The sequence below is a fragment of the Bombina bombina genome, chromosome 6 (assembly GCF_027579735.1).
Source record: "Bombina bombina isolate aBomBom1 chromosome 6, aBomBom1.pri, whole genome shotgun sequence".
NCBI classification, from domain to species: Eukaryota; Metazoa; Chordata; class Amphibia; order Anura; family Bombinatoridae; genus Bombina; species Bombina bombina.
In genome coordinates, this window is record NC_069504.1 from 976,571,971 (window position 1) to 976,586,756 (window position 14,786).

At 39.1% G+C, this 14,786-nt stretch overlaps 2 protein-coding genes across 5 annotated transcripts in view; both read right to left on the reverse strand.

Moving 5' to 3' along the window:
• LOC128664000 (leukotriene C4 synthase) overlaps positions 1–14,786 on the reverse strand; it is a 305,297-nt gene that overhangs the window by 214,901 nt on the left and 75,610 nt on the right. The gene's annotated exons all lie outside the window — the stretch shown is intronic.
• Positions 9,390–11,775, reverse strand: LOC128663999 (putative nuclease HARBI1). Its single transcript, XM_053718633.1, has 4 exons — positions 10,819–11,775; positions 10,455–10,533; positions 9,576–9,877; positions 9,390–9,486 (listed from the first exon to the last, which is right to left on the reverse strand). The coding sequence occupies exons 1-4, from the start codon at positions 11,483–11,485 to the stop codon at positions 9,482–9,484; spliced, it is 1,053 nt and encodes a 350-aa protein (XP_053574608.1). The 5' UTR covers positions 11,486–11,775; the 3' UTR covers positions 9,390–9,481.

Below are 14,786 nucleotides of genomic sequence, written 5' to 3' on the forward strand. Positions count from 1 at the left end.
ACCCCCGACCTTGTTCCACAGTTGGAACTGGGTGTATCACTCCCATCTTTAACAGGTCTTCTACACAATGTAAGAATGCCTGTCTCTTTATTTGGTTTGAAGATAAGTTAGACATGTGGAACCTTCCCCTTGAGGGTAGTTCCTTGAACTCCAGAAGAAAACCCTGAGAGACTATTTCTAGTGTCCAGGGATCCTGAACATCTCTTGCCTAAGCCTGAGCAAAGAGAGAGAGTCTGCCCCCTACTAGATCCGGTCGCGGATCGGGGGCTACCCCTTCATGCTGTTTTGGTAGCAGCAGCAGGCTTCTTGGCCTGTTTACCCTTGTTCCAGCCTTGCATTGATTTCCAAGCTGGTTTAGTCTGGGAAGCGTTACCCTCTTGTCTAGAGGCTGCCGAGTTGGAAGCCAGTCCGTTCCTGAAATTGCGAATGGAACGAAAATTGGACTTATTCTTAGCCTTGAAAGGTTTATCTTGTGTGAGGGCATGGCCCTTTCCCTCAGTGATGTCTGAAATAATCTCTTTCAATTCTGGCCCAAAAAGGGTCTTACCTTTGAAAGGGGTATTAAGCAATTTTGTCTTGGAAGATACATCCGCCGACCAAGACTTTAGCCAGAGCGCTCTACGCGCCCCAATTGTAAACCCTGAATTTTTCGCCGCTAACCTCGCTAACTGCAAAGCGGTGTCTAAAATAAAGGAATTAGCTAACTTAAGTGCGTGAATTCTGTCCATGACTTCCTCATACGGAGTCTCCCTACTGAGCGACTTTTCCAGTTCCTCGAACCAGAACCACGCCGCTGTAGTGACAGGAATAATGCACGAAATAGGTTAAAGGAGGTAACCTTGCTGTACAAAAATATTTTTAAGCAAACCCTCCAATTTTTTATCCATAGGATCTTTGAAAGCACAATTGTCCTCAATAGGAATGGTCGTGCGCTTGGCTAGAGTAGAAACCGCCCCCTCGACCTTAGGGACTGTTTGCCATGTGTCCTTCCTGGGGTCGACCATAGGGAACAATTTCTTAAATATAGGAGGAGGGACAAAAGGTATGCCTGGCTTCTCCCACTCCTTATTCACTATGTCCGCCACCCGTTTAGGTATCGGAAAAGCATCAGGGTGCACCGGGACCTCAAGGAACTTGTCCATCTTGCACAATTTTTCTGGGTTGACCAGATTGTCACAATCATCCAGAGTAGATAGCACCTCCTTAAGTAATGCGAAGAGATGCTCTAATTTTGATTTAAATGTCACAACATCAGGTTCTGCCTGCTGAGAAATTATACCTGTATCAGAAATTTCCCCATCTGACAAACCCTCCCTCACTGCCACTTCAGATTGGTGTGAGGGTATGACAGAAAAATTATCATCAGCGCCCTCCTGCTCTACAGTGTTTAAAACAGAGCAATCGCGCTTTCTCTGAAATGCTGGCATTTTGGATAAAATATTAGCTATGGAGTTATCCATTACTGCCGTCAATTGCTGCATAGTAACAAGCATTGGCGCGCTAGAAGTACTACAGAGAAAGGCCCTTCCTGACTGGGAAGGTGTCTTAACAAGTGCCTGGTGCTAAAAAACGTTCCCCAATGTTATAAAAGTGTGAAATTCAACTTCAAACTGCATATAATACTTAAATAAAGCAATCAATTTAGCCCTTAAGAGTGTCTACCAGTGTATAGCCCATAATAAGCCCTTTATTCTGTTTGAGACTAAGAAAATGGCTTACCAATCCCCATGAGGGAAAATGACAGCCTTCCAGCATTACACAGTCTTGTTAGAAAAATGGCTAGTCATACCTTGAGCAGAAAAGTCTGCAAACTGTTCCCCCCAACTGAAGTTCTCTCATCTCAACAGTCCTGTGTGGGAACAGCAACTGATTTTAGTTACTGTCTGCTAAAATCATAATCCTCTTTTAAACAGAACTCTTCATCTCTTTCTGTTTCAGAGTAAATAGTACATGCCAGCACTATTTTAAAATAACAAACTCTTGATAGAAGAATAAAAAACTACAACTAAACACCACAAACTCCTCACCATCCCCGAGGAGATGCTACTTGTTCAGAGCGGCAAGGAGAATGACTGGGGGGCGGAGCCTGGGAGGGACTATATGGACAGCTCTTGCTGTGTGCTCTCCTTGCCTTTCCCTGTGGGGGAGGAGAATATCCCACAAGTAATGGATGACGCCGTGGACCGGACACACCAATGTTGGAGAAAAACACACTTTTTCTAACTTTGACCCCCAAAATCTGTTACACATCTACAACCACCAAAAAACACCCATGCTAAATAGTTTCTAAATTTTGTCCTCACCTGCCCTGAAGTTTTTAAAAGGTACGAAAATTAGACTTTTTTTTTTTTTTTTTTTGCCCTTGATTTAGACCTATCCTGAGGAAGGGCATGACCTTTTCCTCCAGTGATATAAGCAATAATCTCCTTCAAACCAGGCCCGAATAGGGTCTGCCCCTTGAAGGGAAGTTAAGTAGCTTATTTATTAAAGTCACGACAGCTGACCATGATATAAGCCATAGCGCTCTGCGCGCCAGTATAGTAAAAAACAGAATTCTTAGCCGTTAGTCTAGTCAAATGAACAAGGCATCAGAAAACAAAGGAATTGGCTAGCATAAGCTTGTCAAATATATTCATCCAATGGAGTCGCTTAACTGTAAAGCCTCATCAAGAGACTCAACCCAGAACGCCGCAGCAGCAGTGACAGAAGCAATGTATGCAAGGGGCTGCAGGATAAAACCCTGTTGAATAAACATTTTTTATCCATTGGATCTAAAAAGCACAACTGTCCTCGTCAGAGGTAGTGGTACGCTTAGCTAGAGTAGAAACTCTTCTCTCCACCTTAGGAACTGTCTGCCAGAAGTCCCGTGTGGTGGTAACTATTAGAAAACATTCTTCTAAAAAATAGGAGGGGAAGAGAACGGCACACCTGGTCTATCCCATTCCTTATTAAAAAAAATTTTAGTAAACCTCTTTAGGTATTGGAAAAACATCAGTACACACCGGCACTGCATATTATTTATCCAGTCTACACAATTTCTCTGGCCCTGCGATTGTACACATTCATTCAGAGCAGCCAAAGCCTCCCTGAGCAACAAGTGGAGGTTCTCAAGCATAAATTTTAAATGTAGAAATATCAGAATCAGGTTAAATCATCTTCCCTGAGTCAAAAAAAAAAAAATCACCCACAGACTAAGCATATTGTGAGGTAGTATCATACATGGTTCTTAAAGCGTCTGTATGCTCTGTATCTACCCCCAGAGCTAACTGCTTTCCTTTAATTTCAGATAGTCTGACTAATACTGCTGCCAGAATATTATTCACCACCTTTGCCATGTCTTGTAAAATAAACGCTATGGGCGCCCTTGATGTACTTGGCGCCATTTGAGCGTGAGTCCCTGAAGCGGGAGTCGAAGGGTCTGACACGTGGGGAGAGTTAGTCGGCATAACTTTCCCCTCGACAGAATCCCCTGGTAAAGAAACGCTATGGGTGCCCTTGATGTACTTGGCGCCATTTGAGCGTGAGTCCCTAAAGCGGGAGTCAAAAGGTCTGACACGTGGGGAGAGTAAGGCCTCGCTTCCATTGAGTCGTTAAAAATGGAGCCGTAAGCTACCGAAGCGGACGACAGCTAAAGGTAATTTACGGCTCCATTTTAGTACCAGGTTTCCATTGAAAAGATTAGCGTGTTGCGCGCAGTCGCTCTTTTCGGCCGTACGTAAGTTTGCGTTGCCAACCGATGTCGGATTTGTCGAAAAGCGCGCCATAACAAGTGCATTGCCATGGTAACCCGACCTCTGTCTATAAGAATACCGGTTTGCGCCTGCGCTCTTTACCTGTGATCGCCTCTAGAGAGAAAGACACGGGAGCTAGTTGCGTTGGTAGGAGTTTTGGGTTTTTGAGAGTTGTTTGAGAGTTAGTGGAGAGTTTGATATTTGATTTTCATATATTCTTATTGTAGGCCTCATATAATATTAGGAACACACACACACATCCATACATTAGTTAATTAACACACATTAGTTTATACACACAAATACACACACACACACATACACACTTTTATTTGATACAAACACATTCACATATTTTTTTTCATTAACCCCCATATCCCCATCTTCCTTTATTACTCCTTTCATTAATCCCCTTATTCCACTTCCCATCCCCCCTTTGACTACCTTTCCCTTCCTCACTATATAACTTTTTTTTTTATATATACATTTTTCCCATCCTATTTATTTTTTACATCCCATATTTTTTGTTTCATTTGACTATATAGCTCACCCCTTTCTTCATTTGCATCCCTTATTATTTGTCTATAATTTTGTTCTAATCCTCCTTAGTTTTTCCTTTTTCATTTACATCCCTTTGTTTATTTTCACCCCCACATTTTATTTTTATTTTGAGGGATATAGAATAGAGATAGTTAGGGTCTAGATAGGTTAGGTAGTTAGTTTTGGGGCTATTTAATATAGGGTTTAGTTAGGTGACTTAGTGTAGTTAGGTAAGCTAGGGACTTTAGTGTTAGGTTAGAGTTAGGGAGGAAGGAGAAAGGGATGGATAGGCCTAGTGGAGTTGGGAAGGGGGTGGCTAGGGGGAGGGCAGTGGTGAGGGTGGATAGAGGGAGGGGGAGGGGGGAAGTAGGGAGTAGTATGGGCAGGAATAGGGGCCGAGGTTTGGGTGGAGGATTTGTCCTTCCTCAAACCCTGGCAGAGGAGGGAAGGAGAGAGGGTGGAAGAGGAATGGAGGTGGGAGGAGTGAGGAGGAGTCAGCCTCAGCTAGGCACAAAAAGAAAAGGGAAAGTGGGGCAGACTGTGGCAACTGGGGGTGGGGCTGGTGGTAGCCTGTCACAGCCTGCAGGGACAGAGGAGGTAGAGAGGGCCGGTCCCCAGTCACAGGAGGGAGAGTCTGTGTCTGCTGGCCCTTCAGGTGTGAAGGGCAGGCTTAGAGAGGAGAGGTACTCTGAGGAGGAGAAGGAGGCTCTTGTTGAGGCCTACTTGGAGAGGGCAGCTCAGCTGGAGAACCCTAACCTGAGGCCGGCTGTCCGGAATAAGCTGTGGGAGGAGATTCGAGTGGCAGTCAGCTGCTTAGGACGTAATCGTTCTATTGCCAGCATTAAACACCGCTATCATGACTGCAGGAGGGAAACCAAAGCTAAGCTGGCACAGCAGGCCAAATATGCACGTGGGACAGGTGGTGGTCCTAGCAAGAGGATACACCTAAGGTCATGGGAGGAGATGATGGCCAATGTCATCTCAGATGAATCTGTTTACGGATGTAAGGGGACAATGGACACATCAGTGCCAGCTGAAGAGGTCCATGAAGGTGAATATTAAATATCATATGTAATAAATGTTTTATTTCTAACAAATATATGTTAACATCAGAAATATATATCGGCTTTGTTTTTTAAAATATAAATGTAATCATACACATGTGTAATACAGAATATAGAATGTTCATATATTATATATGTTTAGTAATCAATTGTGTTCAAGCATCAGTGGAAAACATACCTAGGTAGGATTAGTACAAGTAATGTTTTACATGGTTCAAAGTCTAATTTGCACAGTAACTTAAAGTGATAGTAAACCCAATTTTTTTATTTCATGATTCAGATAGAGCAGCAATTTTAAGCAACTCTCTAATGTACTACTATTATAAATATTTCTTTGTTCTCTTGGTATCTTTTTCTGAAAAAGTAGGAATGTAAGCTATGGAGACTTTGCATTTTTTGTTCAGAACCCTGGCTAGCGCTCGTGATTGGTGGCTACATTTAGCCACCCAATAAGCAACAGCAACCCAGGTTCTGAAACAAATATTGTCTGGCTCTTAAGCTTTACATTCTTGCTTCTCAAATAAAGATACCAAGAGAAGGAAGAAAATATGATAATAGGAGTAAAATATTAAATGTTGACTAAATTTGCATGCTCTGTCTGAATCATGAAAGTTTAATTTGTACTTCATTGCCCCTTTAATGGCATCTTAACATAGTTGTAGTGGATATATTCATCCTGATTTCTGGAGTGGCTATCTGCTCAAACAAGCAAGGGTATAGATTTAAATTCTTTCTATCTATATCATATATATGGACTATGTGTAATACAAAGAGTCGCTTAGAGGCACAATCTTTAAATATACACCTCTGGTTAAATATGTTTAAGTTCATACAGAAATTATATATATATATATATATATATATATATATATATATATATATAACTATATCTATAAAATTGATTTTCAAATGTTAGATGTTTCATCAGATTAATTTATAATTACAATTTATTTTTCAGAATTGGAACATGAGTATGAGTCCTCAACAAGACCGGAGGCCAGTGATGTTCCGGAATTCAGTGAGGAGGAGGGGGATGTTATTGAAGCTGGATACTCCTACCTCAGCATACTTGAAGGAGATGAGCAACAGCCACTGGCCTATGAGGTTGAAAATGTTCCTGGCCCATCCCCATATTCATCTGGGAGGACATATCATCAGATGCAGCCTCCACCACCACAGCATTATCAGATGCATCCTCCACCACAGCATTATCAGATGCATCCTCCAACGCAGCATTATCAGATGCATCCTCCAACGCAGCATTATCAGATGCATCCTCCAACGCAGCATTATCAGATGCATCCTCCAACGCAGCATTATCAGATGCATCCTCCACCACCACAGCATCGGCAGATGCCTCCTTCATCACCACAGCATCAGCAGATGCATCCTCCACCACCACAGCATCAGCAGATGCCTCCTTCATCACCACAGCATCAGCAGATGCATCCTCCATCACCACAGCATCAGCAGATGCATCCTCCATCACCACAGCATCAGCAGATGCATCCTCCATCACCACAGCATCAGCAGATGCATCCTCCACCGCAGCATATGTACTATATGCCACCTCAACAACACATTCAGCACCCTCCCATGGCACAACAAATGCCGCCACCACTACCACCACCACAACAATCACCACCACCCCCCACCAATGTCTGTCCTCAATTGGATATTGAGCCACCCACACAGTCCCCAAGACTGAGTGACGACAACCTCACACAGAGCCAGGAATATGTGCCGGAGACACCTATACAGCCACAAGTGCCCCCCATGGAATCCAATATCCCCGCGCAGTCCCAGCAGGATGCTCTACTGAGGCTCATTCACAGGGAGCTTAGACTTACTAGGCTCCAGCAGCAGCAGGATTTCAGGAGGCTACAGAGCCAGATGGACATACATAATGCTGCACTCGTCCGCCTGGCAGAGGCAGTGGAGAGGGTTGCAGATAGGCCGCAAACTCCCTCCTCACTCGCATCCTCCGTTATCTCCCTGCAGGACCCTGAATCACATCTTTTAGCCTCCCAGCCAGCTGGTGTGCGTCGCCCAAGACGCCACACTTCCATCCCAAGTACCTCTCCTCCAAAGGCCAAATCCCGCCGCAAGCATTAAGAAGTATTTTTCTTTTTAAATTCTTTCAAGATATATAATATCTAATTTTTTTATGAAGCACTTTCTTAAGTGTGATTTCCATCTCATAAATATGCATATATTTTTCTAATCAAAATTAGAAAATATATTTCAAAATTGTTTTAATAGCTGTTTATTTTCAAAAACATTAACAGCTTTATTCATTTTTATTTCACATGATGTCAATTAATATGCAGGTGTAAATTGTTGATAAATGTATGTGTCCTTTTATTGAGGATATTATGCCGTTTAAGAATACTTGGGGATACGTGTCTGAAATTTATACAGTATATGCTATCTAACATTGGTCAACGTGACATGTGTAAATGTTATGATTTATATTCCACAAGCATATGTTGTTTGCTCCTTCAGATGAAGCTAATAAGGCTTATACAGTTATAGAAGAGTTGAAAAGTAAATACTCCTTCCTGTTGATATGGCCAAACACCTTGCATTCATTCTAGTCCTATGTGGAATGTAATATCTGAAATATATACCTATCATGACTAACGCACTCCTTTTTGTCAAGATTATTATTCAATATTTAGAATAATTAGATAAATGTATCTTTATGATATTTAAGCACTGGTGTATACACAACATATATGTGATTGCCATGATATAGAGGTGATTAATACATTTTAATTGACATCATATGAACAGACACAGACTCTCCCTGGGACCAATGCACAATGCACTTTTAAATTGTTTCAATAACTCCATGTTAAAGACAATACTTCATATCTCTTGAAGTATGTCATATTAAGCACTTATGTATTTTGGTTAATAGTCTAAATATTGCAAATGTATTATCTGCTTTAGCAGACATGACATTACATATATTTTATAAATATTAGTACTATGACACATTATAACTTTAATGTGTCATCGTTTTGTATTGAATAAATATGATTTTCACATTGAAAATTACATTTGAATGAGGGTAAATCTGTAATAATAAAACTCATCTTCATGATAAAAAGATTTTTTCCTTTGACTTATTTTTCTATATTATTTTCTATGAGGTAACCATGCCATTCAAGTGTGCAATCTCAGGGGATTGTATGTATTGATAATGTATCTTTATTTTAAGGATTATATTATATCTGGATTTGTCTCTTTGAAATGAGCATCTGATATATTTCTTAAAGGGATAGCCTATTAAAAATAAAACTCAGGAATTAGAGCATGCAGTATTTATATACTTAAATATGTAATCCTATAATCTATTTAACTTAATTATCATCTGTAATTTAATAAAACAGGAATGTTATCTTAGGAATCTACCCATTTTGAATCTGCACATGGGGAGCGCTTGATGATTGTTGTCTAAATGTAGGCAACAATCAGCAAGTGCACCACAGGTGATGAGCATTAAATGGAATGGCTCCTAAACTTAAATACATGATTGAAATAAGAAACATAAAAGGATTAAATTGATTATGAGTACATATGTAAGTTGATTGGAATTGAATGATTTATCTGGTTCATTAATGTTTTATTGTGAACACACTCTTCCTTTTTTTATTTAAAGTGACATAAATTCCATTATTTTGCTAAAACATATATATTTAAAAGCAAATCTAATATATTTATATTCTTTATATTTCTTAATATTCTTAGTATCCTTTGATTATAGTTTTATTTAGGTAAGATCAGGAGCAGCATAGAACCTATGTTGGAGCTGTTTATTGTTGCCAACATACAGTATATATCCTGTCTGTCATTGGTTCACCCATGAACTCAATTTTATTAACCAGGAGTGCATAGCTGCTCTTTAAATAATTATACCAAGAGAACAAAGTCATATTTGGAATATAATTAAAATGATATTTTAGATAATTATGTTATACATAAATCATAAGATGAATGCATTGATTAGTACATAGCTGGAAATAAATAAACATTCACCATGACTATATTTGAGTAAAGTATACATTTATTTAGGGAAAATGTGGTAAATATAGGGATGAGGAGAGAGGGAGGGGAGTGGTATTCCATTTCTGAGAATCTTCAATCTGTAAAACATTAAAAGAAAAAAATGTGTATTATTAAAAAACATAATCATAAATAACTAAAAGGTCTCATTACAATACTATAAAAATACCTGAAAAGAATTCTTGAATAGTTGCAGATCTCTCCAAATGGGCATTGAGGGGTTGTGGATGATTAATTACATCAGGCTCAAAGATTTCACCTGGGGGCTGTGGTGTTGGAAGTAAGTCGTTCAACATCCCATGCTCCTGTGCCATGTTGTGTAGACAGCAACATGCCACTATGATTTTAATAGCTTTTTCCGGACTGAATTGGAGATCCCCCCCTGATCTGTCCAGGCAGCGAAAGCGCATTTTTAGAACACCAAACAGTCGTTCTATTATAGCACGTGTTCGGATATGTGCTTCATTATATCTGTATTAAAAGAACAAGAAATATGATTATAATATATAATGTGAAGACAAATCAAATACTAATGAGCTAACTACATTCCTGGTTTGATCTTATAAATCTTTAAACCATTTTATATATATATAAATATATTTATATTGAAGCAGAGAGATTTATAAATGCTTCACTGATAATAGATGATTTGTATTTTGACTGTCCCTTTAAAGGCACTCAGTACAACATTGTTATGTCTGTGATAGTGATATATACACACACACACAAGATAATCAAGCAACAAATGTATGTGCACAAACACAGATATATAGCTTAATAAAGGGGCAGGAGCCCCGAAACGTTGCTCAATAAAGGTGCTGTTGCTCCACATAGAGTGCTACCTGTGTGTTCTATTTCATTACATTTACTGGGACTTTGGAAAAGGAGGTCCTCCAGGTTTGCACCTACATTCACCCAAGAGTGATTTAAAGGGACATTCCTATGAAGTGTGTACTGGTCCTACTTTTCTACAGATTATAGTGAGCATTTTGCAAGGCACAATCAATATTTCTGACACACATGAGCAGAAAATAAATATATATTTTACCTTAATTCAGCAGGCCCAACAACCTGGTTCTCTTTCAATGGTGTCCAAATCCATTTTTTAAGAGGATATGCAGAATCTGCTAAAATATGAATGCATAGATATACAGTATATATATATAGATATAGATATAGATAGATAGATAAACACACATCTTTCCATAAAGCAATGTATGACATGAAATAATGTTATGCATATGTCTTACTATGACATAGTTAATATATATCTTTTAAATGATTAACAATTTATTTATTTAATCAATTTCACCCCCTTAGACACATACATAAAGGATTATAAAGCAATGAAACAATAAAATGTCAAAATATTGAACACATGAAGGCATCATAATATATACATAAACACTTACCGAGGAGATGTCCTTCAGGCATTTGATTTGTCTCAAACAATCTCCACACACCAGAATTCCTGAGGATGTAGGCATCATGGCTACTTCCTGGGAACCCTGCCACAACATTTAATATGCGCATGTTTGCATCACATATAATCTGCACATTTAAGGAGTGGAAGTGTTTCCTATTTCTAAATATTATCTCCCTGCGCACAGGGGGTCTTAGGGCAATATGAGTGCAGTCAATGGCCCCAAGGACATTGGGTATGCCACCTAAAAGAAAAAAGTCCCTCTTAACATCACGCCAACCTCTGGGTGATGTGGGGAAAAAAATAAATTTTCTGCAATTATCATAAAGTCCATCAATAACTTTTGAAAGATGCTTAGAAAGAGTGGACTTATGCACCCCAGTTACAATGCCCCCTGTCACCTGAAAGGATCCAGAAGCCAAAAAATGAAGTGCCCCTAGTAGTTTGGTCATTCCAGGGACAGCCCTGCTTGAATAGCCCTGGCTTTCCAGCCTATCTTGCAACAGGGCATATAACTGATATATTTTCTCCCTGTTGAGCCTGAAACTTTCAAACACCTGCTGCTCATTCAGGGTTTCTATATCCAGCCTCACTCTGGGGATGTCAGGCCTACGCTGTCTAACTTCAGCATTGTCAGCTTCTCTCTCACCCTGCATTTTGAAATATCTGTTCTGAGGTTAGGCTAGGTGTGGTCTTTTTTTTATAGCTGTGTGTTGCTTGTTAACATATGTGAAACTGGTGATTGCAATGAATAACATGGGGGGGAGGGCTTATCTTCATCTCATCTAATCCTTAATTTAATGAACAGTTTGAAAGTATATACTTACTCATGACTTTTATTTTTGATATGAAATATAATTTCAACATATATGTAGTTACATATCGGAAATTCAAAGACACTGAATGTAATTATTATATTTTTCAATTTAAATATATCAGCCTTTATCATAACAGTTAAAAGTAATTATTAAAATTATATGATTTATATAGGTCAAATATATATATACAATTATCATACATATATACATGTAGGAGAAGATTATTATTAGATAAAATTATATTTCTATATGTAATTTTTTTTTGATTTTCAATTTCAATGAGAAACAGGCCTCAAAAAGCTCTTTTTTCCTCCTTTACACCTAGTTGAGCTGGGGGTAATATGTCTCAATGTATCGACAGCCTCCGACAGTGTATTAACGGTTAGCGCTTTCAATGGAAACCTGGTATAATTTATCGATTAACGGCTTATATTACTTTCTATGGGACGCGAAAATCTTTTCGGCAGCCGAAGTCCGGAAGCCGATATTAAGGTATAACGCGCCATTGGAAACAGTCGTTAAACGCTATTGCTTTCGACAGCATATTTAACGGTTTGCGAGTGCACGCAAACTGAATTACGACTCAATGGAAGCGAGGCCTTAGTCGGCATAACTACCCCCACGACAGAATCCTCTGGTGATAATGTTTTTAAAGACAAAAAATGATCTTTATTGTTTAACATGAAATCAGTACATCTGGTACACATTCTAAGATGGGGTTCCACCATGGCTTTAAAACATAATGAACACAGAGCTTCCTCTATGTCAGACATGTTAGAACAGACTAATAATGAGACTAGTAAGCTTGGAAAACACTTTAAATCAAGTTAACAAGCAAATATATAAAACGTTACTGTGCCTTTAAGAGAAACAAATTTTGCCAACATTTGAAATAACAGTGAAAAAAGGCAGTTAAACTAACAAAATTTTTACAGTGTATGTAACAAGTTAGCAGAGCATTGCACCCACTTGCAAATGGATGATTAACCCCTTAATACAAAAAACAGATTAACAAAACGAAAAATATGTTGTAAACAGTCATAACAGCTCCTACTTTTGAAGCCCTTTTGAGCCCTTCAGAGATGTCCTATAGCATGCAGGGGACTGCTGAGGGAAGCTGAATGTCACTGTTTGTAATTTTAACTGCACCAACTGTAACTTTTATACTATAACAGTGGAAAGCCTCAGGAAACTGTTTCTATGCAAAATTTAAGCCAGCCATGTGGAAAAAACTTAGGCCCCAATAAGTTTTATCACCAAACATATGTTAAAAAACGATTAAACATGCCAGCAAACGTTTTAAAACACATTTTTACAAGAGTATGTATCTCTATTAATAAGCCTGATACCAGTCGCTATCGCTGCATTTAAGGCTTTACTTACATTACTTCGGTATCAGCAGTATTTTCTTAGTCAATTCCATTCCTAGAAAAATATTTTACTGCACATACCTTATCTGCAGGAAAACCTGCACGCCATTCCCCCTCTGAAGTACCTCACTCCTCAGAATGTGTGAGAACAGCAAATGGATCTTAGTTACGTCTGCTAAGATCATAGAAAAACGCAGGCAGATTCTTCTTCCAAATACTGCCTGAGATAAACAGCACACTCCGGTGCCATTTAAAAATAACAAACTTTTGATTGAAGAATAAACTAAGTAGAAAGCACCACAGACTCTCACAACCTCCTATCTATGTTGAGGCTTGCAAGAGAATGACTGAATATGGCAGTTAGGGGAGGAGCTATATAGCAGCTTTGCTGTGGGTGGACTCTTGCAGCTTCCTGTTGGGAGGGAGAATATATTCCATAAGTAATGGATGATCCGTGGACTGGATACACTTAACAAGAGAAACACACTTTTTCTAACTTTGACCCCCAAAATCTGTTACACATCTACAACCACCAAAAAACACCCATGCTAAATAGTTTCTAAATTTTGTCCTGAGTTTAGAAATACCCAATGTTTACATGTTCTTTGCTTTTTTTGCAAGTTATAGGGCCATAAATACAAGTAGCACTTTGCTATTTCCAAACCCCTTTTTTTCAAAATTAGCGCTAGTTACATTAGAACACTAATATCTTTCAGGAATCCCTGAATATCCCTTGACATGTATATATTTTTTTTTAGTAGACATCCCAAAGTATTGATCTAGGCCCATTTTGGTATATTTCATGCCACCATTTCACCGCCAAATGCAATCAAATAAAAAAATCGTTCACTTTTTCACAATTTTTTTCACAAACTTAAGGTTTCTCACTGAAATTATTTACAAACAGCTTGTGCAATTATGGCATAAATGGTTGTAAATTCTTCTCTGGGATCCCTTTTGTTCAGAAATAGCAGACATGTATGGCTTTTGTTGTCGCTTTTTGGTAATTAAAAGGGCGCTAAATGCCACTGCGCACCACACGTCTATTATGCCCAGCAGTGAAGGGGTTAATTAGGGAGCATGTAGGGAGCTTCTAGGGTTAATTTTAGCTTTAGTGTAGTGTAGTAGACAACCCAAAGTATTGATCTAGGCCCATTTTGGTATATTTCATGCCACCATTTCCCCACCAGATGCGATCAAATTAAAAAAAACTTGAAATTTTTCACAATTTTAGGTTTCTCACTGAAATCATTTACAAGCAGCTTGTGCAATTATGGCACAAATGGTTGTAAATGCTTCTCTGGGATCCCCTTTGTGCAGAAATAGCAGACATATATGTCTTTGGCGTTGCTTTTTGGTAATTAGAAGGCCGCTGCGCATCACACGTGTATTATGTCTAGCAGTGAAGGGGTTAATTAGGTAGCTTGTAGGGAGCTTGCAGGGTTAATTTTAGCTTTAGTGTAGAGATCAGCCTTCCACCTGACACATCACACCCCCTGATCCCTCCCAAAGAGCTCCCTTCCCTCCCCCACCCCACAATTGTCCCCGCCATCTTAAGTACTGGCAGAATGTCTGCCAGTACAAAAATAAAGGGAATCTTTGTTTTTTTTACAAAAAAACTGTATAGCATATTTACATATGCTGCTGTTTAGGATCCCCCTTAGCCCCCAACCTCCCTGATCCCCCCAAACATCTCTCTAACCGTCCCCCTCTGCCTTTTTGGGGGCCATCTTGAGTACCCAGTATGCAGAAAAAAATGTTTATTTTTT

Excerpts from the sequence above, each read along its gene's own strand:
- LOC128663999 (XM_053718633.1), bottom strand. The coding sequence starts at position 11,485 with ATGCAGGGTGAGAGAGAAGCTGACAATGCTGAAGTTAGACAGCGTAGG. Across the intron at positions 10,534-10,818 it reads GCCTGAAGGACATCTCCTCG|CAGATTCTGCATATCCTCTT; the intron begins GTAAGTGTTTAT and ends TTCATATTTTAG. Across the intron at positions 9,878-10,454 it reads GTTGGGCCTGCTGAATTAAG|ATATAATGAAGCACATATCC; the intron begins GTAAAATATATA and ends CTTTTAATACAG.